This window comes from Erpetoichthys calabaricus, chromosome 3 (genome assembly GCF_900747795.2).
Source record: "Erpetoichthys calabaricus chromosome 3, fErpCal1.3, whole genome shotgun sequence".
NCBI lineage: Eukaryota > Metazoa > Chordata > Cladistia > Polypteriformes > Polypteridae > Erpetoichthys > Erpetoichthys calabaricus.
Window position 1 is genome coordinate 305,971,237 of NC_041396.2, and position 25,725 is coordinate 305,996,961.

The 25,725-nt window shown below is 48.1% G+C and overlaps 2 protein-coding genes and 1 long non-coding RNA gene across 10 annotated transcripts in view; 2 read left to right on the forward strand and 1 right to left on the reverse strand.

Moving 5' to 3' along the window:
- Positions 1 to 369: 369 nt before the first annotated feature.
- On the forward strand, positions 370 to 23,047 carry slc26a10 (solute carrier family 26 member 10). Its single transcript, XM_028798662.2, has 18 exons — positions 370 to 786; positions 9,550 to 9,660; positions 10,343 to 10,500; positions 10,589 to 10,753; positions 10,827 to 10,979; positions 11,080 to 11,162; positions 11,342 to 11,489; positions 16,005 to 16,118; positions 16,194 to 16,271; positions 16,344 to 16,439; positions 16,544 to 16,650; positions 16,744 to 16,813; positions 17,123 to 17,299; positions 17,426 to 17,480; positions 20,848 to 20,936; positions 21,026 to 21,080; positions 22,238 to 22,344; positions 22,587 to 23,047. Exons 1-18 carry the CDS (start codon positions 525 to 527, stop codon positions 22,623 to 22,625), a joined length of 2,067 nt encoding a protein of 688 aa, XP_028654495.1. The 5' UTR covers positions 370 to 524; the 3' UTR covers positions 22,626 to 23,047.
- LOC127527268 (uncharacterized) lies at positions 11,745 to 14,553 on the forward strand. 3 transcript variants are annotated; one of them, XR_007934558.1, is made up of 5 exons: positions 11,838 to 12,032; positions 12,425 to 12,512; positions 13,227 to 13,309; positions 13,475 to 13,504; positions 14,235 to 14,285. It is a non-coding gene; the product is annotated as an uncharacterized LOC127527268 (long non-coding RNA). The 3 variants fall into 3 exon arrangements; XR_007934560.1 differs by lacking the exons at positions 13,475 to 13,504; positions 14,235 to 14,285 and adding an exon at positions 14,505 to 14,553 and having other exon boundaries at positions 13,227 to 13,273; XR_007934559.1 differs by lacking the exons at positions 12,425 to 12,512; positions 13,227 to 13,309; positions 13,475 to 13,504 and having other exon boundaries at positions 11,745 to 11,980.
- Positions 23,033 to 25,725, reverse strand: part of b4galnt1b (beta-1,4-N-acetyl-galactosaminyl transferase 1b) — a 155,547-nt gene continuing 152,854 nt past the window's right edge. For 2 of the 6 annotated variants that reach the window (XM_051925383.1, XM_051925378.1), the window contains exon 12: positions 23,033 to 25,691. The gene's annotated coding sequence lies outside the window, so the exon portion shown is untranslated. The remainder of the gene's footprint in view (positions 25,692 to 25,725) is intronic. The other 4 variants (XM_051925380.1, XM_051925379.1, XM_051925382.1 and 1 more) reach the window with 4 other exon arrangements.

Here is a 25,725-nt window from a genome sequence, read left to right on the forward strand (position 1 = left end):
AATAAGAACGATCGACGCCGTCCCCGTGAGGTACGATGGCTGCTTTGCTTCTTCATCGTCACGTTCTTTTACAAATCTCTTCATTCTGGGAGTGTGTGCAGCAGAAACACTTCTTAATTTAAGAGAAGGTTCAAAGGACCGGGACATTGTAAGCCTAAAAGACAAACAGACACAAGTAGCAGCCCGACCGGCCACGCGCGCCGCCCCTTGTCTGCATCCCACCGTGAGGACAATCGCAGGTGTGTCTCCAGAGCAGACGGAGGGCCGTAGGACCCCGGAGAGCGGCGTCGCGCCATCTCGTTGACAGGTCTCTGTTGTTTAAAGAAAAGAAAAAAAAGGCGACCCCTGCCTTCTCCAGGGATGTGCAGAACAAAAACAGCCGCCCAGCTCCACTCTAGCGTTTCAAGGAAGCCCGTGCCGTGAGGGCTCAGCGCACTTTTATTGGCCCGGGACGCTCACAGGAAAGCTCAAGCTGGCGTCTATAAAAGGCGGCGGGTCCGAGGGCGCGGACCTGGAGAAGGAAGATGAGCGCCTCGGTGGCTGTGTACCGGAGCCTCTACACCGAGGACCACTTCAGACAGGTGTATGGCAGCCCGGGAGAGCCGGCCTCCGGAGAACTACGGGAGCGGATCCGCGGCCGCTGCAAGTGCTCCCGGCAGGCGTGTGCCCGCGTCATTCGAGCCCGCGTCCCGGTGCTGGACTGGCTGCCTCGGTACCGGCTGAGGAGATGGCTACTAGGGGACGCGATTGCAGGACTCACCGTGGGGATTGTGCACATTCCGCAGGGTGAGTGTCATTGAGCGGAGCCGGCAAAATGGGCGCTTAGCTCGCCGCCGAAGAGCGCAACTCAAGTGCGAAACAGAGCCTCTGATTCAGAAAGGCGGGCAAGATGTCGCACCTGCTTACAGGTATGACGGGCGAGGGGCGGTGGGCATCATGAGCGATGTATGCAGTCTGAAATAGACGACGGCGACGCATAAAAGCGTATTCTGCATGGGTGGCAGGTTTGCTAAGGGAAAAATCAACTTTGGGATGAACGACCAAAGAAAATTGTTCAGGAAGCATAACAATCGAAAAGAACATTCAAATAAAAAAATAATAAGGCAACAGAACTCGATTCTCCCCGACACCTGGACCCTGGGACTGGTCACAAATCCAATGTCGGGCTTCATCTTCATCTATTCTTCTATTTCAGAACTCCGAACCTGTCATCGGGCACAGAGTCGGTCGGTCAATCAACACAGGCGGCCGTACAGGACGCGGTTTATGAAAGTTAAGGGGCGCGCGCTCCGGAATCCCCATCCCGATCCCTAACCGGACCCCCACCAACCCGCTCCGTACCGCCGGCGTTGTGCTATGGTAACACATGAGGGTCGTTTTGGGGGCGAGGGGTGTGCCAGAAACCCGGGTTGGGCAGCAACAGGAGCTCGAAGTCTAATAATATGAGTGCGCGCTCAAGACCCTTTCTTTCTTTCTTTCTTTCTTTCTTTCTTTCTTTCTTTCTTTCTTTCTTTCTTTCTTTCTTTCTTTCTATTCTCCTTATTATCCCTCCTTCAATTCCTAAGAAAACTAAAGGAACTATTAGTCTTTTGCAATCTCAGTATTTCCTTTTCCAGTGCTGTATCGCAGGGAAAAATTGTATTTTCACCAATTTAGAAAGACATTTTTTTTAATCGAAAGCTCCTATAAAGATGGCAAAGTGACAGCACTGCTGCCTCGCAAGAAGGAAACTGGGCTCATATCCAAGGTGCACCTTGTGTGGAGTTTGCATGTTCTCCCCGAATACACGTAGGTTTTGATCAACAATCCAAAGACATCCAGGTGAGGTGGACTAGCAGTCTTAAATTGACTCGTGTGTGTGTGTATGTGTGTGTTCACCCTGTGATGGACTGGCATCCCGTGGACTGTTTGCTGGCATACCCTCCAACTTCCCTGCAATCTTGATCAAATTTAAACATTTCTGCTTATATTTAAATTTATTCAAAGCAACATACAAAAGAGGTCAGCAAAATCGAGGAAGCATCAGATGGGGGTAAGTGTGACAGGACAAGAAGAAAAAAATAATTTCCACAAGTTATGCTCATATATAATTTTTTGTATTGTCTATGTTTCACATAACTGGACATCAAAATGAGTCAAATTGTATGCAATATGCGGGGATTTTATCTATCTATCTATCTATCTATCTATCTATCTATCTATCTATCTATCTATCTATCTATATAGTGCCTTTCATATCTATCTATCTATCTATCTATCTATCTATCTATCTATCTATCTATCTATCTATCTATCTATCTATCTATCAGTTATATATAGTGCCTTTCATATCTATCTATCTATCTATCTATCTATCTATCTATCTATCTATCTATCAGTTATATATAGTGCCTTTCATATCTATCTATCTATCTATCTATCTATCTATCTATCTATCTATCTATCTATCTATCTATCTATCAGTTATATATAGTGCCTTTCATATCTATCTATCTATCTATCTATCTATCTATCTATCTATCTATCAGTTATATATAGTGCCTTTCATATCTATCTATCTATCTATCTATCTATCTATCTATCTATCTATCTATCTATCAGTTATATATACTGCCTTTCATATCTATCTATCTATCTATCTATCTATCTATCTATCTATCTATCTATCTATCTATCTATCTATCAGTTATATATAGTGCCTTTCATATCTATCTATCTATCTATCTATCTATCTATCTATCTATCTATCTATCTATCTATCTATCAGTTATATATAGTGCCTTTCATATCTATCTATCTATCTATCTATCTATCTATCTATCTATCTATCTATCTATCTATCTATCTATCTATCTATCTATCTATCTATCTATCTATCAGTTATATATAGTGCCTTTCATATCTATCTATCTATCTATCTATCTATCTATCTATCTATCTATCTATCTATCTATCTATCTATCTATCTATCTATCTATCTATCTATCAGTTATATATAGTGCCTTTCATATCTATCTATCTATCTATCTATCTATCTATCTATCTATCTATCTATCTATCTATCTATCTATCTATCTATCTATCATCACACCCTAACCCTAATCTCATGCTGGACTGTGTAGAGCACACGCGTTCAGGGGATTCGCCTTTCCTTTTCTGACAGATGGCACACACTCTGTCGTTTAATGAGCCCTCATTCTTTTTTATTTATTTCCGATCAGTTTTAGTCCTCATGTTTCATTAATAAGTCACTGGCTTTGGTGGGGCGGCAGGGTCACATCTTTCGCTTTTTTATGTTTTCTAACTTACATCGACAGCAGTTATACTGCAGTTGGGTTGTCTTTGAGAAGTGACTGTCGGTAGAGATGGCAGTGAAAGGCGCTATATGATGATTGCATGGATGGATCTGGTCAGGCAGGGTCGACCCTGATGGCGTTTTACAATGAAGCTGCTCTCCTCCACTTATGGCGGTTGCTCACAGCTTCACTTCCGGAGGACCCTTGAAATGCCAGTGGGGCACAGTTGCGCCATCCCTGCAGGCTCACTTGAGTGTTCATGCTGTGTGGCCTCTTAATGACCACTTGAGGTGTGTCACACGTAGAAGTTGTGCCAGCCTGAGTGGCACTTGACAGGACTGACTCAGTAAAAGGCTTCTCCACAGTGCCATCTGCAGCTCTAAATGGCACTTCCAGTGGTTGGCACTCAGTCCATCAGCACATTTCCCCATCACCACCAGTGTGCAGTTTCAAGGCTTTCCTGCTACATGTCCATTGGTGACACTAAACCAACCTGGACATGTGTGACTGGCACTCTGGCCCCTCACAGAGCTATGAGACCATCCAGGTTGTTTCTTATTTTTTGATTTTACCTTAGATGTCCACCTTATGTCATTCATTTGCCACCACCTGAGGCCATCACTGAAGTGACCCTGGATGGCCTGTCTTCACTTATTCATTTAGTTTTACATGTGACAGACCAGAATGAGCCCCCAGGCATTTCATTTCTCTCCCTGCCAGGCTCTGAGCACAGACGTGGGTTCAAATGCTGTGGGCATTTGAGGTCCCAAAGCTTCTACAGGTGGAGTGGTGGCTCTGAGGCTAGGGATCTGCACTGGCAATCGGAAGGCTGCTGGTTTGAATCCCGTAAATGCCAATAGGGACTCTGCTCTGTTGGGCCCTTGAGCAAGACCCTTAACCTGCACTTGCTAAGTGCTTTGAGTAGTGAGAAAAAACGCTATATAAATGCAAAGTATTATTATTAAAGTATTATTATTAAAAGGTTCATGAGGGGCTGGAGTGCCAATCACACATGCCCAGAGTCAACATCAGTCAATATCAGATATCTGCAGAGTTGCAGTGCCATGAAGGAAAGGAGGTAAGGGTAGGGTTAGGTTAGGGTGGGCAGGTCTGCTTAGGTTTAGTCCGACATTCAGATGTCAGGCCCCACCCAGATATGATCCCACCTCCCGCAGCCAGGACCCTCTTGAAAGATTGATGGTGAGATTGCCTTCTTTGCATGCATGAGTGGGGACATAGTAAAGGGGAATCATGGGTAAAAGGTTAGAGATACCCGTTATATTTCAATTTCATTACATTTTGTGGTTATTTTATGGTAGTTAGCTTATTGATCTAAATTTACTTTATAAGGTTATGGTTTATGGTGCCACTTTGGGAAAAATTATGAGAATGCCGTCACCGTGACTGTAAGCAGTCAGGCTAAAGAGTTAAATACAGAGCTCTACCTGCAGGAAGTTACCTTAATATACAGAAGATTGTTTTTATTTTTTATTCATACAATACAGTGTAACCACCAGGGGGTGCCACTGAGCCCCATACTACAGACTCAGGAAGGCACAACACGACTCTGGATTTAAATCAAAGATATTTGTTTATGCCAACCACCACCCCAATAATCACCAATGCCATAAAGAACAGAAATCCAAATACAAAATGCTGTTGTTTCCTCCTCCTCCTGCCTTCCTCCATGAGTTTTGCCCGACTCTGACTGTAACCCGGGAATGCTTCTGCTGCCATAGCATGTCCTCTAGGAAACACTTCCAGGTCATATGGAAAGCAGGGTGGTCCTCCCCAAACAGGGTTGCACTTCCAGACCCCAACTCCCAAACACCCAAACTGGGGACCCCACCAGACGACAACTGTTACCTGCCGTAGGTATCCTTCAATAAAGAAGCGCGTAAATAAAGGCGAACTTCAAAAGGGCGACCTCAATTGAACGCGGCCAATAAAGGCGTTCGTAGATAATTTAGATAATTACAGATAGATAATAATAGTAGATTTTATCTAATAAATTTTCTGTAATAATTTTGTTGCGTTTGCCTTCATTCGCTGCGCCCAATTGAGGTCGCCCTTTTGAAGCTCGCCTTTTTGTGCGCGCCCTTATTGAATAGAACCCCTGCCGTATAACGAGGACGGAACTGGCTTCCATTCCGCTGGGAAATCCGTTACGTGTATTATTAGCGGCCGCTCGACCAGCCAGCCGGCAAGCTCGTCAGTCCTTCCATTCGGGGCAAGAAATGATGCTGGGATGACCGTCCATCCGCTTGGGTACTTACAATAGATTAGATCTTTAGAAAGAAAGTCATTCAGTGAGTCATTTTCCAACCCGCTAGCACAGGGTCACGGGGGTCTGCTGGAGCCAATCCCAGCCAGCACAGCGCGCAAGGCAGGAAACAAACCCCGGCCAGGGCGCCAGCCCACCGCACTATGAAAAAAAATAGTCATACAAAAAAAAAAAAAAAAAAAAGGTCATCTTTCCGGTTGGTTCAGTTCATAGAGTCACGTCTCGGTTAACAACATCCGACTAACAACGTTACGCTTTAATGACGGAACTTCCACAAAGATACGATAATAACACTGAAATGTCATCATAGGCGGTCATATTAAAGTATTCATATTGTATTGAGTGTAATATTATCATTAATACTGTACTTCTATAATACTGTATTATTCATTTATGTGATGTATGTATGTATGATGTATATTTCGACTGTTCAATTCCACCCGGGGGGGGGGGGGTAAACGTTAACATTATATAAAGTTATTGTCTGTTTTAACCTGCATTATTATCAATCTTTAATTTAATATTGTTTTTTTGTATCAGTAAGGTGCTGCTGGAGTATGTGAATTTCCCCTTGGGATTAATAAAGTATCTATCTATCTATCTATCTATCTATCTATCTATCTATCTATCTATCTATCTATCTATCTATCTATCTATCTATTATATAGTGCCTTTCATCTATCTATCTATCTATCTATCTATCTATCTATCTATCTATCTATCTATCTATCTATCTATTATATAGTGCCTTTCTATCTATCTATCTATCTATCTATCTATCTATCTATCTATCTATCTATCTATCTATCTATGTATTATGCTCTGCGGTGGGTTGGCACCCTGCCCGGGATTGGTTCCTGCCTTGTGCCCTGTGTTGGCTGGGATTGGCTCCAGCAGACCCCCGTGACCCTGTTGTTCGGATGTAGCGGGTTGGATAATGGATGGATGGATTATGCTAAAGTGGGGTTATGTTAGATTAGGGTGGGCTACGTCCGCTCAGGTCTACACCTGACACGTCATTGCGCATCCTTACAGGCGTCCTGCGGCTCTCGGAATGACGCGATACGAAGTTAGCGCAGCGACAGAGACATCAGACATCAACCATCAACCCCCTTAATCTACGTCAGGGGTCCTCACTGGGTTAGAACAAAAACCTGCAGCCACTGTGGCCCTCCAGGACTGTGATTGAGGACCCCTGATCTACGTCAACGTGCTTAATGACAAAGTCGACTGAGAACGCACTTGTCGGAACCACCCGCCGCCATGAAACGAGACGCGACTATCCTCTGTGAATGACGCCGACTAACTAACGCAACCCAACTACAGACTGCCCCCCCCCCCCCCCTACGAGCCGTGCGTCACTCACTTTCTGAATTTGTTAAACCCCCCCCCCCCCCCATGACACGTTGATATACGCGCCCCTGACTGCTCTGTCGTGCCCACCGGTTTCTAGCCGCAGATCCAGCCGCGATGCTTTTCCGCTTTCTTTCTCTCTTTATTGTGCTCGTGAGCGGATGACTTCGCGGACATCCTGCACTGGAGACAATCCGGACTCTGCAGGGTGGGCAGGATGTGGAGATGGAGGGAGGTCGCTGGTTTTCATGGTTGACTATGAGGGTGGCATCTGTCTGACGAATGATTTTTATGAATGTCAGGATCGATATTGGTAAACAGTCATATAAGATGTGAGTCACCTGCAAGATTCATTTGAATAATCGGATCAAAGAATCGCATGTGAGCCAAAAATCAGAACTGAGCTCCATGGACCTGCCGTCCTGAAAGCAGCTTTAGCAGGCAAAGTCCGGACTCAGGGGCGGCACGGTGGCGCAGTGGTAGCGCTGCTGCCTCGCAGTTAGGAGTCCCTGCGTGGACTTTGCATGTTCTCCCCGTGTCTGCGTGGGTTTCCTCCCACAGTCCAAAGACATGCAGGTTAGGTGGATTGGCGATTCTAAATTGGCCCTAGTGTGTGCTTGGTGTGTGCTTGGTGTTTGTGTGTGTCCTGCGGTGGGTTGGCACCCTGCCCGGGATTGGTTCCTGCCTTGTGCCCTGTGTTCGGATTCAGCGGGTTGGAAAATGGATGGATGGATGGAGTCCGGACTCAGACATGGCTGCCAGGGTCTGCTCGATGCACTTTCTCTAGTATCACTATAGAACTGGGGGTACACTTGGTTATTTGCGTTGCCCCCTTAAGCCTCCCTGACTTTAAGATTAGCTGTAGCTTCTCCATGAGAGTTGACACCGCAGGTCCAGCATACCTGGTGGGTTCCGACACCACATCAGCTCCTTTTCTGTGTTTCGGTCCCCAAGAGTCCCCAAGCCGTGTGGCATCTCTAATTTTGTGTGTGTGGTGGTCTATCCTCCCAGTCTGAGCCTGTGGCATCCTCTCCAGGTCCATAGGCAAAGTCACCCTGGATGAAGAAGGTGTCATTATGGGTGGGTGACTGTGCATGTGGTCTTCAGACACTGCTGGGTGGTCACCAGAAGTGTGCCAGCGTGATGTGTACTGTAGTCGGGTTTAATTTATATAGTGCCTTGTAGCGGTGCGTGCTCTTTAATGGGCACTGTGTCAAATCCGGTGCGATGATCTGATTCTGCCAGTGTGTCTTGCGTAGGATTGCCTTCTTTGTGTTTGTGCCATCTTTATATGCCCACCTCATTGAGTTACCTCTACCATCCGTCTGATTTGAGACAGTTTAGGTGGGACGCTTGATGCTGTGAGTGGATGTCATGAATAACCCTGGGTGTTTTTTAGGCGACAGAATGGCATTGTGGGATAGGACGTTAGCACCCCTGGACTCCTCAGTCTGTGCATGTGTGGGGGCAGAGGGGCAGCTGCCCGTCTCCTTTGTCCGCTAACCCCACTTTTGTATTGTCATCATGGATGGCTTTGTCACAACTCCCTGCCGACTTTGCTTTTCATATCAGTTAACAGGACAGCCTTCGTGTATCCCACTCTTCACTCATTGGTTTAAAGTTGTGAGTGACACTTCAGCAGACTAATCAGGTTTAAGAATGACGACCTAGGTGGGCAGAGGATAATTCCAGCGTCCATTTCCAGGAGCAGAGTGTTAAAGAAGCCCACCTCTGTGAAACCTGGAGGTCTGAGAATCGACTGGCGGGTTGGGTCCATGTGCTGCCTTGTCCATCATGTCGCCGTGGTCTCCTGATTTGATTTCTACAGTCCTGGGTTCAAATCCCCTGGGCTGATCGTCCCATGTCCGGCACACCGGCATCTCCACACCCCAGACGTGTGTGAGTTAAGGTACCTGGCAACTGTAAAGTGTCCCCCATCTGTGTTGGTGTGTGTGTGAGGGACTGGATTAACCCCCTAATGAACGGGCATCCTATTGGGGTCTTCCTAATACTTTGTGGCCAGCAGGCTCTGTGGTGGACCAGGCAGACTCCATGGATGGTCCAGTTTTGGTCCATTTAAAAGCCGCTCTTCTTGGACTGGAGTGAGGTGCCCACAGTAAATGCCACCTGTGATGTCCCTGTGATCCCTTCATCCATCCATGACTTGAACCCAGAGCAGGGTAATGGGGTGCCTTGTCAGACAGCATTTAAAGAAAGGCAGGAATTGGCACAGGAGGAGCCACATGTTAACTAGGGGGCACATCCACGACCTTGAGTACCCGGGCACTCCACATGGTTCTCCGCAGTGGCACAGTGGTTAGAGCTTTCCAAGGATTTAAAATAGACAAACATATTTTATATTTAAGCCAAAATTGTTAGAAATTGTATAGTCACTTAATACCAGTGCCAAGCTGCCAAGGATGCCAGAATCAGGTACCCCTCATGTAGCTGTGCCCCATCACACCACGAAGACCCAAATATGTGACACGGTTGCCAGAGTGACTTCTTTTTTCTTAAGGTCTCTTACAGCCTATTTTTATCTGCTGTGCCAGCCCGACTGGCACAAAGGTTGCCCTACACCTGCTAGCACGTGCTGACGCTGCCCTCTCTCCTCAGGCATGGCATTTGCCCTTTTGACCTCAGTGGCTCCCATCTACGGCCTCTACACGTCCTTCTTTCCGGCCATTTTGTACATGCTCTTCGGCACCGGGAGGCACATCTCTACAGGTGAGTGGGGCTGGTTAACCTGAAGATAGCGGGCACCTTGCTCCTGAATTGATCTCAGCTTCTCCCACATGTGCTAGGACACCCTAGTGGGGGGCACCTCTAAAGCAATGTGGCATTCTCAAATGAAGCCCTATAATCTGGACATTACTAGGGATGATCACGGGGAGAAACACCTGAAATAAAACACGATGCCAACCTACCTCTCTGGGCTTTGGTACACATGCAGTTATGCTGTCCCACTAGAGACCGTCCTAAGTGGCACTCACAGGAGTTACAAGATAAGCCCCCTTAAATGAGCTGAAACCCCCACAATTCATTTCCCACTCTTAATTTTTCATTTTGACTTATAGGTGCCCTCTTGCTCTCCACTTTGTACTGCTGCCAACTTTGCCAGTCCTATGCTGTAGTTCTCTCAATTCCTATGAAATGTCACCTGGGCACGCTGTGTGGTTAATGGAGGTATTGCCCTATAGGGGGTGCCAATTCTTGAACCCTTTACCCGCCTTGTGCCACATTAATAGCAACAATCGTATTGGCTTTTCATTCCACGTTTCACCAGGGTTGCCATCTTTTCAGTGACCCACAAGTTTGGATGCCAAGGGGGTCGGCAAGCTGGTCAGGTCAGCGTGTTAGGTGCCAGTGGTCTGTACCAGCCTGGTCATTAACTTTGTGTGCCTTGCAGGGACCTTTGCTGTCATCAGCCTCATGACGGGCTCAGTTGTGGAGCAGCTGGCACCCAGAGCAGTGGACCTGAACTCGACGAGCCCCGAAGCCCAGGAGATAGAGGAGCAGAGGATTGGCGTGGCTGCCGCGGTGGCCTTCCTCTCGGGCCTCCTCATGGTAGGCTAGATGGTGGCACCTTTGCCCCTCACAGAAACTGGCACTGAGTCTTCAATACCCCCACATTTCTCTGCCCCCCTTTCCACAGATCTGCATGTTCCTCCTGCAGCTGGGCTTCCTGTCCACCTACCTGTCGGAGCCCATCGTCAAGGCCTTCACCAGCGCCGCCGCCTTCCACGTCACCATCTCCCAGCTCCAGAACATGCTGGGCCTTCGTCTGCCACGCCACACGGGGCCCTTCACGATATTCAAGGTAAGTGCCAACTGAGGTGGGGGGAGGGGGTGGGCTCACTGGCACTGTCTCTAATATCTTTGTGCCCCCATAGACCTTGGCATCGGTGTTTCAAGCTCTGTCCCTCACTAACATGGCAGAGCTCGTCATCTCCATTGTCTGTCTTTCCATCCTGATTCCTGTCAAGGAGATCAATTCTCGTTTTCGACACAAGTTACGCACGCCAGTCCCGGCAGAAATTCTTGTGGTATGTGTGTGCGTGCGTGTGTGTGTGGGGGCATGCGGGCATTGGCTTGTGAGAGTGAGGCTTGGCATGGCGCACACTCACTCTGTTTTACTCATTTTAGGTCATCGTCGCCACTGGGATCGCCTATGCCTCCTCGCTCGATTCGCTCTACGAGATTCAGATTGTCGGACACATCCCTGCTGGGTGGGTCTTCTGTTTCGAGGTGCCACGGGGCACTCTCTCTCTCTCTCTCTCTCTCTCTCTCTCTCTCTCTCTCTCTCTCTCTCTCTCTCTCTCTCAGGTCTGCCATAATGCTAGAAACCCCTAAGGGTCGAGCTATGCCAGCTGCATCCTGACAGACCACTCTTTTTATCAATTGCCAGGTTCCCCAGTCTACAGGTTCCTGCTCTTGACAAGATCCCCAGCATAGCAGGTGACACCGTGGCCATCACCTTTGTGGGTTACGCCGTCTCCGTCTCCTTGGCCATGATTTACGCCGACAAGCACGGCTACACCATCCACCCAAATCAGGTGTGTGAAATGTGAACAGGTGGGCGGGTGACCTCAAAGTGGTCAGTAGCTGATGAAGGGCATTTGACAGACAAACCGGTGGCAAAACTGGTAAGCACAGACCTGCAGCAGGGTGTTGGCCATTCAACTGGACAGTCAACAGAGGTCAATAATACCTGCTGAACAGGTGATAAGGAGACAAAGGTATCAATGATCAGCCAGAAAAAGAGATGAGCTACCACCAGATGGAATGTGTCAGCCTAAGGGACAGGGGAGGTACAACTTGTAAGGACATTCTCCCAGGAAAACAGGAGATGGACAAGCACAGGTAGTAATGGTCAGCTTAGGGACAGGTGAGCTACAGCACAGCCAAACATGAGTGGTTTACCTGTTATAAAGGTAATAGACAAACTCAGGTAGACATGGTGAGCTACAGCAGATAGAAGGTGTCAGCCTGGGGGACAGGTGAGGAATAGGCTAAGGTAATAAAGGTCACCTTAGGGACAGGTGAGGTACAACTGGCAAGGACAGTCTCACAGGAAAACAGGAGATGAACAAGCACAGGTAATAATGGTCAGCTAGAAAAATAGATGACCAACACCAGAACAGATAAAGGATGGGCTCAGGTAACAATGGTAAGCTTAGGGACAGGTGAACTACACCTGGCAAGGACAGTCTTCCAGGAAAATGGGTGATGGACAAACTCAGGTGGACATGGTCAGCCAGAAAAGTAGATGAGTTAAAACAGAGAGAGGGTATCAGGGTGGAAAACTGGTGAGGAATAGGCTCAGGAGATGATGGTCACCTTAGGGACAGGTGAGGTACACCCTGCAAGGACAGTCTACCAGGAAAACAAGAGATGGACAAGCACAGGTGGTAATGGTCAGTTAGAAAAATAGATGATCTACACCAGCTAGGTGGAATCAGAAAAAAGAAAAAATAAAGGATGGAGTCAGGTAACAATGGTCAGCTTAGGGACAGGTGAGCTACAACACAGCCAAACATGAGTGGTTTACCTGTTAAACAGGTGAGAACCAAACTCAGGTAGACGTGGTGAGCTACAGCAGATAGAAGGTGTCAGTCTGGGGGACAGGTGAGGAATAGGCTCAGGTAACAATGGTCACCTTAGGGACAGGTGAGATACACCTGGCAAGGACAGTCTACCAGGAAAATGTGTGATGGACAAGCACAGGTAGTAATGGTCAGCTAGAAAAATAGATGACCAACACCAGAGCAGATAAAGGATGGGCTCAGGTAACAATGGTCACCTCAGGGACAGGTGAGCCACACCTGGCAAGGACAATTTACCTGGAAAACAGGTGATGGACAAGCAAGCACAGGTAGTAATGGTCAGCTTGGGGACAGGTGAGCCACAGCACAGCCAAGCACAAGTGGTTAACCTGTTATAAAGGTAATAGACAAACTCAAGTAGACATGGTCAGCCAAAAAGGTAGATGGACTAAACAGAGAGAGGGTATGAGCCTGGGGGACAGCCTGAGGAATAGGCTGAGCTGTTAAAGGTCACCTTAGGGACAGGTGAGGTACAACTGGTAAGGACAGTCTACCAGGAAAATGGGTGATGGACAAGCACAGGTAGTAATGGTCAGCTAGAAAAATAGATGACCTACACCAGCTCGATGGAATCAGCAAAGAAAATAGATAAAGGATGGGCTCAGGTAACAATGGTTAGCTTAGGGACAGGTGAACTACACCTGGCAAGGACAATTTACCTGGAAAATGGGTGATGGACAAACTCAGGTGGACATGGTCAGCCAGAAAAGTAGATGAGTTAAAACAGAGAGAGGGTATCAGCCTGGAAATCTGGTGAGGAATAGGCTCAGGTGATGATGATCACCTTAGGGACAGGTGAGGTACACCTTGCAAGGACAATCTACCAGGAAAATAAGAGATGCACAAGCACAGGTGGTAATGGTCAGCTAGAAAAATAGATGACCTACACCAGCTAGGTGGAATCAGGAAAAAGAACAAATAAAGGATGGAGTCAGGTAACAATGGTCACCTTAGGGACAGGTGAGGTACACCTGACAAGGACAGTCTACCAGGAAAATGGGTGATGGACAAGCTCAGGTAGTAATGGTCAGCTAGAAAAATAGATGACCAACACCAGAACAGATAAAGGATGGGCTCAGGTAACAATGGTCAGCTTATTGACGGGTGAGCTACACCTGACAAGGACAATTTACCTGGAAAATGGGTGATGGACAAGCAAGCACAGGTAGTAATGGTCAGCTTGGGGACAGGTGAACCACAGCACAGCCAAGCACAAGTGGTTAACCTGTTATAAAGGTAATAGACAAACTCAGGTAGACATGGTCAGCCAAAAAGGTAGATGGACTAAACAGAGAGAGGGTATCAGCCTGGGGGACAGCCTGAGGAATAGGCTGAGTTGACAAAGGTCACCTTAGGGACAGGTGAGGTACAACTGGCAAGGACAGTATACCAGGAAAACGGGTGATGGACAAGCACAGGTAGTAATGGTCAGCTAGAAAAATAGATGACTTACACCAGCTCGATGAAATCAGCAATAAGAACAGATAAAGGATGGGCTCAGGTAACAATGGTCAGCTTAGGGACAGGTGAGGTACAACTGGCAAGGACAGTCTATCAAGAAAACAGGTGAGAGACAAACTCAGGTAGACATGGTCAGCCAGAAAAGTAGATGAGTTAAAACAGAGAGAGGATATCGGCCTGGGGACAGCTGAGGAATAGGCTGAGTTGACAAAGGTCACCTTAGGGACTGGTGAGGTACACCTGGCAAGGACAGTCTACCAGGAAAATAAGAGATGGACAAGCACAGGTAGTAATGGTCAGCTAGAAAAATAGATGACCAACACCAGCTAGATGGAATCAGCAAAGAGAACAGATAAAGGATGGGCTCAGGTACTAATGGTCAGCTTAGGGACAGGTGAGCTACAACACAGCCAAACAGGAGTGGTTTACCTGTTCAACAGGTGAGAGACAAACTCAGGTAGACATGGTGAGCCAGAAAAGTAGATGAGTTTAAATAGATAGAAGGTATCAGCCTGGGGGACTGGTGAGGAATAGGCTCAGGTAATAATGGTCACCTTGGGAAAAGGGAGGTTGGGGTTCCACAGTTGGAAAAAGTAGTCTACTAGGACAACAGGGAATGGATAGCTTGGGAAAAGGTCTGCCTGAAAAATGTATAATAACTACCACCATGGATAACAGGTAATAATAATAATAATAATAATAATAATAATAATAATAATATATGTGTATATAGCACCTTTCCCATTCTCAAGGCGCTTTGATGAATAGACACAGGTGACAATGGTCAACTTGGGGACAGGTGAGCTACACCTGGCAGGAATGGTTTACCCGTAAAACAGGTGATGGACAGAATCAGGTAGCAATGGTCAGCCAGCAAAATATATGAGCTGTAGCCACCAGCAGTGATCCAGCAGGAATATAGGTGATGGAGACACTCATGAAGTAATCATCAGCTACAACAGACAGAACTCATAAGCCTGGACAAAAGGTGACAAACAGGCTCAGGTAATAATGTTCAGATTTGGGACAGGTGAGCTAAACCTGGCACCTGGAAAGCAGGTGATGGACAGACTCAGGTAGCAATGGTCAAGTTGGGGACAGGTCAGCAATAGGTGAAAAAAGAGTGGACTACCTGGAGAACAGGTGATAGACAGGGTCATATATCAATGGTCAGCTAGAAAATGAAGGGATTCAACAAGATAGAAGGGATCAACCTGGAGAACAGATAATGAAGAGGCTCAGGTATCAATGGTCAGATAGGAGACAGGTAAGCGGAACCTGGCAGGAGTGGTCTATCTCAAACGTAGGTGATGGGCAGACTTGGGTAGTAATGGTCAGCCATGAAAGTGGATAAGATATTTCAGATAGAAGGCATCAGGTTGCAGAACAGGCTATGATGGGCTCAGGTAAAAAGATCACCTTAGAATTGTCTAGAAAAAGAGGATTACCTGGGGAACAGGTGACGGACAGGCTCAGGTAGCAATGGCCAGACAAATAACTGTTTGAGGTACACCAGATAGGAGGCATCAGTCCAGAGAACAGGTGAGCAATAGGCTCAGGTAATGATGGACACCTTGGGGACAGGTGAGCTGCAGCTGGCAGGAGTGACTTCCTTGAAAACAGGTGATGGACAGGCGCAGGTAGCAATGATCAACCAGAACAATACTCGGCGGCACCAGATGGAGTGTATAAGAGAAGGTGATCAGGTAATGGTTGATCACGTCAGGGACAAGTGAGCTACAGCTAACTGGATGGAGTAGTGTACCTGGATAAGAGGTGATGGGCAAGATCAAGTAGCAAAGGTGGTCCAGAGGTGTCAAACGAGTAAACAGGTCTGTGAAGATTCTCAGTCATCAAGGTGAAATTATCTGGTGGTTGAGTCATGGCAACTGGACTTCTTCCTTGTTAAGAGTAAACAGGTGTCCAGCTGCTCAGGTGTCACTGGCCACCAGCTGATGAGCCATCACCCATCCAGGGCCTGTCACAATTTCTTCTGTTTTTCAGGAGCTGCTGGCCCATGGCATCTCTAACATGGTGTCCTCCCTGTTCACCTGCTTTCCCAGTTCAGCCACCCTGGCCACCACGAACATCCTAGAGAGCGCTGGAGGTCACACTCAGGTAGGGTCCTGGAGGGCATACAAAGCAGAGCTTGGCATGTCACCCGTGCTAAAGACCCCCTTCCTGTCTCCTCAGCTCTCCGGACTCTTCACCAGTCTCGTGGTTCTCTTCGTGCTCCTGCTCGTTGGTCCCCTGTTCTTCTACCTGCCCAAGGTAAGGCTGCAGGTGTGGATTGTAGGAGACCCTGCCGTGGCCTGCTTTGTCTCAGTGTTCTTTGTCCCACAGGCTGTCCTGGCGTGCATCAATGTCACGAGCCTCCGTCAGATGTTCCTGCAGTTCCAGGACCTGCCTGAGCTCTGGAGAGTCAGCAGGATTGACTTTGTGAGTTTGCCTTCAGGACATTCGGTTGTGTCGGCGGGGGTGCTGAACAGCAGGGGGCGCTGGTGTTAACACTCCTCTGGCTCATAATGGGCTGTGTTCTACAGGTCGTGTGGATTGTCACTTGGCTTTCTGTCATCGTTCTTAATGTAGACCTAGGACTGGCAATTGGTGTGGTTTTCTCCATGATGACCATCATCTGTCGAACCCAGAGGTGAGTCAGGGCATGGGATGTGAGTCAGTGGACTCTTATTTTCGATAATCTCATCATGCTGGACCCTCACACTGTCCCCTTGAATTGTCACAGGGCAGAATGCGCCGTGCTGGGGAGAGCGTCCAACACCGAAATTTACCGATCTGTGAAGAGCAACAGCAAGGTGAGGAAAACATGGAGAACATCCAACAGCATATGTCCATCATGGGACCTGCTGAGGTCCGGTGCTGGAGTCTTTTTGGAGGCCTTGCATTTGCTAGTGTCGGGGGTTAGAAGGGGTCAGTCAATGGGCTGAGGTGGACTTCCACTTGCGCCAGTAGTGCTCTGAATTTCAAACAGTCGTCCTCTTCATCCAAAGGTTAATCCATTGAATGGGAGGTTTCTGCTTTACTCACTGAGACGCAATGGACAGTCATTTCCGACACAATAAATGGCTTCCTGTCAATTGTCCACCTTCTCGCCTTTCTTTCAGTGTCAGGAAATTCCCGGCCTGAAGATTCTGTCCTACAATGGTCCCATTTACTATGGAAATCGTAGCTTCTTCCGCGAGGCCATGGCCAACATCCTGGGTCTGACACCAGAGAGGATCCGCAAGCTGGAGAAAGCACAGAGAGCCCTAGAGAAGAGGAAGATGAGCATCTCCACCGTGGTAGGGCAACCTCAGGCTCCGCTGGCCAACCTTAAGGATGTAGAAAAATGGGAACGGTGGGAAGAGACGTGGAGTTGGGGTCCTCCCTCACTCACTCACTCACTTCCTTGTGTTTGCTTCTTGTAGGATGGCAGCGTGGCCAACACGTCCTTCACATCGGAGAATGAGCTCTTCAAGGCAGGTATGAGAACCTGCCAGGTAAGCTCGGACCACATGGGGTTCGGCTCCAAAAAAATGAGGAGGGGAGGGGGCTGCACAGGGAATGCCCGAGGGGCCCCCAAGAAAAATGAGGGGTTTTCTGAGCAAGGGGTTACAAGATGACCACCCAGAGTCAAACCTGTTCATGACAGCAGCCTTGAGGCGTACAGGGTGCCAGATCTGTGATTTAATGTGACATGTGAGGTGCCCCCTTATCCAGGAGTGTGGACCCCATGAAAGTAATGAAGAGGTTCTGCTCTTTGGGCTACTGGGGGGGGGGGGAATAAATGAGGCAAATCTGTGGTGGGAGTGTAGCATAATACGCAACTAGTGAAAAAACGGGGACCCTCGAGGAAAGAATGAGGGGACGGTGACATCAAGTGTGACTGCAACAGAACCCAGTGATCCATGGTGTGTGTGGGACAAGATAGGGGATACTAAGAGACTCCATTTGGTTATAAAATGTAGGTGCAGAAGTGAGGACCCCCAAGAAGGTAAGGGTCTGTGATGGGACACACCAGGGAGGACCTAAAAGAAGAATGAGGAACTGGTGTCTTCAGGTGGGACAGGACCGAGTGACCCAACAGTCTAAGGCATGACTGAGGCAAGACTATGGACCCTCAGAGAGGAATGAGGCTAGTGCTACATAAGGGGGACACTACTTGATATCTGAGGGCCATGGGACTGTACCTTAAAACTGACTGGGACCCGGAGACAAAATTTGTGAATTGTTCTGATATGAGGTGCCACCCTAAACAGAACTGAGGACCCCAAGAAAGTAAGAAAGGGGTTGGGCTATTTGGGCTACTACTAGAGAACTGGGGGAAAATGTATGATGATGTGTAACATAATGGGCAACTGGTGAAAAGACAGGGACCCCTTAGAGAGGAATGGGGGGGGGGTGGTCTGTGTAATTAGATGTAGTTGGTGTAGGACTGAGTGATCCAGGGGTCCAAGAAATGACTGAGATGAGACCGTGGACCCCTAAATAAGAAAGAAAGAAAGAAATGCTGCATAAGGAGACAGTACAAGACGTCTGGGTTTACCAAGGCAAACCCGTAGTGATGGCGGCCTTGGGGCTGTGCTGTAAAGCTTAGTGGGACCCTAAGACAAAATCTGTGATTTGCTGTGATGTGAGGTGCCTCCCTAAACAGAACTGAGGACCCCAAGAAAGTAAAAAATGGGTTGGGCTATTTGGGCTACTAGGAGAGAGCTGGGGGAAAACCTATGGTGATGTGTAATATAATGGGCAACTGCTTAAAAGACAGGGACCCCTTAGAGAGGAATTGGGGGGGACTGTGTAATTAGATGTAATTAGTGTAGGACTAAGTGACTTGGGGTCCAAGGAATGACTGAAATGAGACCGTGGACCCCCAAATAGGAAACAATGAAATGCTGCATAAGGAGTCAGTAGAAGACATCTGGGTTTACTGAGACAAACCTGCTAGTGATGGTGGCCTTAGGGCTGTGAGGTAAAACTTAATGGGACCCCAAGACAAAATCTGTGATTTGCTGTGACGTGAGGTGCCCCCTAAACAGAATTGAGGACCCCATTAAAGTAAAAAGTGGGTTGGGCTATTTGGGCTACTAAAATAGACCGGGGGAAAACCTATGGTGATGTATAATATGATGGGCAACTGCTTAAAAGACAGGGACCCCTTAGAGAGGAATTGGGGGGGGGGGGGTACTGTGTAATTAGATATAATTGGGATAGGACTGAGTGGTCCAAAGAATAACTGAGAAAAAACTGTGGACCCCACAGACAAATGTGGTAACTGTGTCATTAGATATATTGGTCTGGGACTGAGTGACCCAGGGGTCCAAGGAGTGACTGAGATGAGACTGTGGACCCCCAAATAGGAAAGCTGCATAAGGAGTCAGTACAAGATGTCTGGGTTTACCGAGACAAACCTGCTAATGATGGCGGCCTTGGGGCTGTGACATAAAACTTAGTGGGACCCCAAGACAAAATCTGTGATGTGAGGTGCCCCCCCTAAACAGGAATGGGGACCTCAAAGAGAGTAATCAAGGGGTTGTGCTATTTGGACTAATGGGCTATGCAAGTCTGTGGTAGAGTGTGGCGTATTGGGCAACTGATGAAAAAACAGGGACCCCCCGAGGGAAGAATGAGGGGGCTGCATCATCAGGGTGACACTTCAACAAATGACATGAAGGCTAAAGAATGACAGAAACAAGAGAAGAAAGGAGTGGGATATATTTGTCTGAAACAAATTTGGGGGGACCCCTTATACAAGGATCAGGACCCCAAGAAGGTAGGGGGCTGTGCTATATGGGATACTGGGGCATATCTGGGAGAATCTGAGAGAGGAATGAGGGACTCTGTTTAATCAGGTGTACGGTAACTGGGACAGGACTGAGTGACCTGGAGGTCAAAAGGAATGACTGAATCAAGACTTGGGACCACCAGAGAGGAATGAGGGGAATGTTGAGCAAGGGGTTAACAGACGGCAACCCTGCATTGAGAAAGTGGCCTCGGGCTGCACCTTAAAGGTTAGAGGGACCCTGAGACAAAATCAGGAGCACAAGGTCCTCCTTTAAGCAGGAGTGGGGTCCTCACAGAGAATAATGGGGGGGGGGGGGGGTTGTAGCATAAGAGCTGCGAGAGCCTGATAGGGTGAAGCTCAGGAAATCCAGTGGTGGTCTGTGACACAATAGGCTACTGATTAGAGACAGAGGACCCCCAGGGGAGCAGTGAGGGGGCTGTGGTGTCAAAGATGTCTGTGAGACACCTGGGGCACCCTGACCCAAACCTGTTAATGATGGGGGCTTATAGAACCTCTGCGTCAGGATTATGGACCTTAAGGAAGCAAAGTGGGGGCTGCAGTCTGACATGTGACTTTGCTACACTCGAGATGCAAGCCTGAGGTGCTTGTGTAGGGTCTATGAACTTAAGGACCACCAAGAGAGGGAGGGATAAGGTAGTTATGAGGAACAATCGAGAGATGACAGTGGTCTCGAGAATGAATGAGGGGTCCTAGGGTGACCTTGGTGCAAACCTGTGAGTGACAATGAGGTCACCAAATGTGCCATGGGACTGTTAGGTCACATCTGGGCAAAGCACAAGTCAAAAGTAGGTGGCATAAGAAGCCACTGATGCAACACTTTGAACAGAATAGTTGACCCCCAAGTCAAACATCTGGAGTGGTCAAAGGATCATCTGAGAATGGACTGGGGTCTCTGGGGTCTCTGAGACAGACATAAGGGGGGCTGCATGGTTACATGTAATACCAACAAACCGCTCTGCCACCTTGGGGGTCCTGCCTGGGTGTCTTGACTGGCTTTATGTTGTCCTGTCGTGAGCTTCATGCTGTTTTCATTTCATGCCCCAGAGGTGACGGAGGGCAGCGTCCAGGCCGTTCTCATTGACTGCAGCAGTGTGATCTTCATTGATGTTGCCGGTGCCCGTCTCTTCATACAGGTGAGCTAGCAAAAGGACGGGGTGGGGCCTACTCGCACGGGCACCTGGGCAGGTAATGGGCTCTTGACTCTTGTCTTTTATCGTTCCAGATGTGCATCGAGTGCCAGAAGGCAGGTGTCAGGGTGTACCTGGCCATGTGCAATGGTGAGCTCCTATACAATCGCTAAGTCCACATTCTCAATGCCTGACACTGGGCTAACAATGTACCCAGTCAAAGTCCACTGCCAACATTCACCAATTCAAGCTACAGACTCTCTAGTACCCTTTCATCCATTTGGTATGCTGGCAGCTTCCGGGCCACGGGTAGCGGCTGGTGGGTTAAAGCAGACAGAGGATGGCGATGTCTCAGAAAATGCCCTCAGAGTCACAGAGGGGTGCCACGTGTGGGCTGCATAGGTGTACTCACTCTATGATTGGCACATTGTAAGCCCACATGACAGATGCATATTTTACAATTCCGCTAATAGTGTGACACCCCTGCAATGACTGACGGGCCACCCTATATATGCCAACAGGGGGTACCCAGTGCAGTTGCACTATGAACTCAAGAAAATATTAAATTCACTGCGCCCTTCTAAGCGCCAGCAGCATGGTATGGGTGGGTTGCTGGGAAGAGTGATTTGCCCACCACTGAAAGTGAGTAAATATGAAAGTTGGCAATTTTGGCATTTAGTTGTCCTCACTACCTCTCTAGATGCCCACTAGAGGATGCCATCCTATAGAAACACCACATGTTATGTTCAATGGACCAGTCTGGCTCACTTATTATGGGATGTGCTTGTGGTTGGGAGACGAGGACTTGGTGGGCTCACTTGACATGTGATGTGGCCCTGGACCAGACAAGCTCACTTCTCGTGTTGCGATATCAGTCTGTGAAGCTGGAATCGGACCACCTCATTTGAAAGTGATTTGGATCTGGCTGGCTGGACCCGGTTCGCTTAACTGGGACCAGTTTGGATCTGTTATATAAAGGAGGCTTGACTGGGACAGGTTGGATCACTGGTTAGTGATATGGACCAGGAAAGCCCACCTCACTTATGTCAGACTGGGACCAGTCGGGCTCATTTGTGACACGGACTAGACTGTCAGACCTGGACCACCTAACTCATTCATAACGCAAGGTGGGCCTGACCCTGAGACTTGGAACCCTCATTTACTTTGTTGAGGTTGAAAGGCGCTATATAATATAAAGTCTAACTGAATGGCAGAGCTCAACATGGCACATCCACTCTGGCACAGAGACAAGTGGCCATGATGCCAGTGGTGCCCAGTTCACAGTGCAGCCATTTCTCTCCCCACAGAAAGCGTTCTGAAGATCCTCACCCACAGTGGACTAATGAACTACATGAGCCCCCGGCACATCTTTGTGACTGTGCATGACGCGGTGGTCCACATTGAGCAGATGAAGGTAAGCGCTAGTAGCGGCGGGTCAAGGGCCTGCCCGGTGGTGTGTGGGTTCAGCTCTCCTTGTCTCCAGTGGTGCCCTGTTGTGTTTTGGAGAGTTCAACCTTGCACACAGAATGGCTGGCACCTGGCATTTAGACCACAGACACTCCTCCAGTGCTCAGCTGGTGGCTTGGTGACTCTTAAATGGTGGGTGGCACTGTGGCCGAGCTGGACAGTAAGTCAAATGTCTGTTTGTGTTTGCAGGAGAAATCGTCACACAAAACAGAAACCGTCTGGGTGTAGCTGCATCGCCCCTCTCCACACATGCCAGCGTGGGACTGTGCAAGTATTTGGGCATAGGCATCTGTTGCCAGCATCTGCGGGTCTGGATGCCATGGCATTGATATGGGGGGGTTGGTAATTCTCTACAGTGGGAGCCTGGGGGGAAGGAAATCACATGGGCAACCAAAACCCAAAGAGGACCCTGACAAATTAGATGTGGGGTCTGCACAGAGATGCCAGCAGTGACCGCAAGAAGATGCCAGCTGATGCAGCAGTACCTCGAGGTCTGCCCACAGACAGAGACTCCTGTAGCTGGTAATGTGACCAAAGGTGGAGGAAGGACATTGTGCCACCCTGAATATGGGCGGGTATGGTGGCACAAACTTTGGGGTGGCATTTGCACTTTGTACTAATAAAGAGGCTGCAGACGCTGACTAAAAAATTGTTTATTTGCCACTTTTTATAAATCTGTAAGATGCCCAGAGTGGCATCGTGTATCCGCGTCTTCAAAGTACAAGAGGAATTCAAATAGTTGAGCTGCCACATTGATTTAAAAAAAAAAAAAAACATGCATTGTGAGTGAATGTCCCGTCAGATGCCGGGATGGTGGGGGATTGGGCCATCATGCTGGCAGGAGGTGTGTGCCAAGGCCAGGTGTGCCCACTCTATAGCACCCGGCAGCTAGTCTGTGCCCCCTCCCTGTCCCTCGGGCGCCAACAATCTGGAGGAATGTTCTGGAAACACCGGGCGCTCACACCTGCTCACCCTTTGCTTTGTGCCCATCGAATCGCATTCACATGCTGGGAATAGGCGTCCCTGGCAAGAGAGCCCATTTACCTTTACTGAATTTTCAAGAGCAAAACTTATCAAAAATAGAACTCAATATAAAAAAATGAAAAGTAAGCAACCTGGATCAGGTTTACACGCGTTTGAAACCTCAAACAACAAAGGAACCTGCGGCAAAACAAACAAAGTCAAAAGATGGTGCCATCTGGTGCTGTTGTGTTGTGAGGAGCCCGTCCTGATGGGCGTTGCCATACTTCACCCCTGCCCAACGCAGAGGAGTGCGGCTGCCCTTCTTTGGCTCTGTTCAGTGCAGGAGTGTCACTGCGGGCACCCGTTGCATTGATTTGGCTTCTCTGTTCCTGCAGCATTGATCGGGGTTGGCACAAACACCCTGACCCTCATAAAAAGCAACAGAGCGCTCTGCACCCCTCAAAAGTGACGTGTGTGCCCTCTAGTGGCTACCCCAGCTGCTGCATCTCGCGCTAGCGGCAGTCTAAAGCTGACTGACAAGAATCCACGGGCTTAGGGGTCCCCCTAGTGGTTATTGTAAGTCATAGCTCTGGGAGATCTATTGGAAATGGCTGAATGCATTAAGCAGGATGTCTGTGACCCCCTTGTGGACTTTCTGGGTACTGCACTCGTAGGGAAGCTATTTGGATTTGCTGATCTTTCATCCTCGGTGTTTTCCTTATACAATATGCAGAAACCTGCACTATAACTGCCTACACAAAAATCTGCTCACTCCAGGTTAGGCTCTGTCTATCCAAAGTCTGGTATCTCTACTATTTTTTTTTTTTTATTCCCGGGATAGCAGAACCAGTTATAGATTGGTTTTCTGTCTGTTTGGACTTCTGCATCACTCGTATGGTTTTCACACGTTTGTTCCATGATATGCTGACCCCCAAGTGGCTCTTTAAAAGTCATTATGCCCGTAATGACTGGTCAGATACTTCAGTCAGTCCAAGTAGGCTTTCAGAATTCAGAAGGGACCCTTACTTGGGACCACAACAGGGCTCGGTTCCACTAATGCTCATTTAGAGGTCTCTTTGTCCCTGCCTCCCCCTAGTGGTCATTCGAAGGCGTATTTATTTCCACGGGCTATTCAGAATTCCCGTGGCGACCATCCTCAGGTGTGTGTGTGTGTGTGTGTGTGAGAGAGAGAGAGTTTCTGGGCCCCTTCTGAACGTTCAGAATCCCTCTAGTGGCCATTCACCTTACTGGCTTCTCACAATCCAGCTAGTGGTCATTCAGGGGTGCCCCCTAGTGGTTATTCAGAGGTATACTTCACCCTGCAGTTTTTTTCCCTCTAGTGGTGAGATTTGGAGTTGTGTGCCCCTATTTGAAATTCGCTGTCCTTCCTAGTTACCATTCAGTGGTATGCTTGGCCCCTACTGGCTATTCAGAATCCCCCTAGTGGTTATTCAGAAGTATGTGCTTGTACTAAAATTTCGGAATCCCCCTAGTGGCCATCCAGAGGTGTACAAGTTCCTACGGACTTTTCACAGTCCCTGGAATGGTTATTAAGAGGGGTCTTCAATTTTTGTTATTCAGAATCTTCTTAGTGGCTTCTCTGGGGTATATGTGACCCCACTGGCTATTCAGAGGGGTGCATACCACAACTGAATTTTCAGAAGCCCCCTAGTGGCCACTCAGAGGTATACATGTCCCTAAAGGCTTGTCACATTTGCCCCCAGTGGTCATTCAGTGGTATGCATGCCATCTACTGACCCTTCAAAGTCTCTCTAGCAGCCATTCAGAATCACGTATGTCCCTACTTACTATTCAATAGTTCTGAGGTTTGGGTGACCCTAATGGTCATTCAGAGGCGTGAATGTCACCAGACAGGGTTTTCTAAATCCCCCTAGTGGCTATTCAGAGGTATACATGACCCTAAAGACTCTTCACAGTCCCTGGAGTGGTTATTGAGAGGGGTCTGCTTCACTTTTTGTCATTCAGAATCTTCTTAGTGGCTTCTCTGGGGTATGCGTGACCCTACTGGTTATTCAGAGGGGGTGTATATCAAAATTGGGTTTTCAGAATCCCCCTAGTGACCACTCAGAGTTATAACTGTCCCTAAACGCTTTTCACAGTTGCCCCTAGTGGTCATTTCTGCTCTCTACTGGCTTTTCACAATCGCTCTAGTGGTCATTTAGAGATCTGTGCGCCAACTAAAAACTCCAAATCCCCCTAGTGGCCATCCAGAAGTGTACAAGTTCCTAAGGACTTTTCACAGTCCCTGGAATGGTTATTAAGAGGGGTCTTCTTCCATTTTTGTTATTCAGAATCTTCTCATTGTCTTCTCTAGGGTATATGTGACCCCATTGGCTATTCAGAG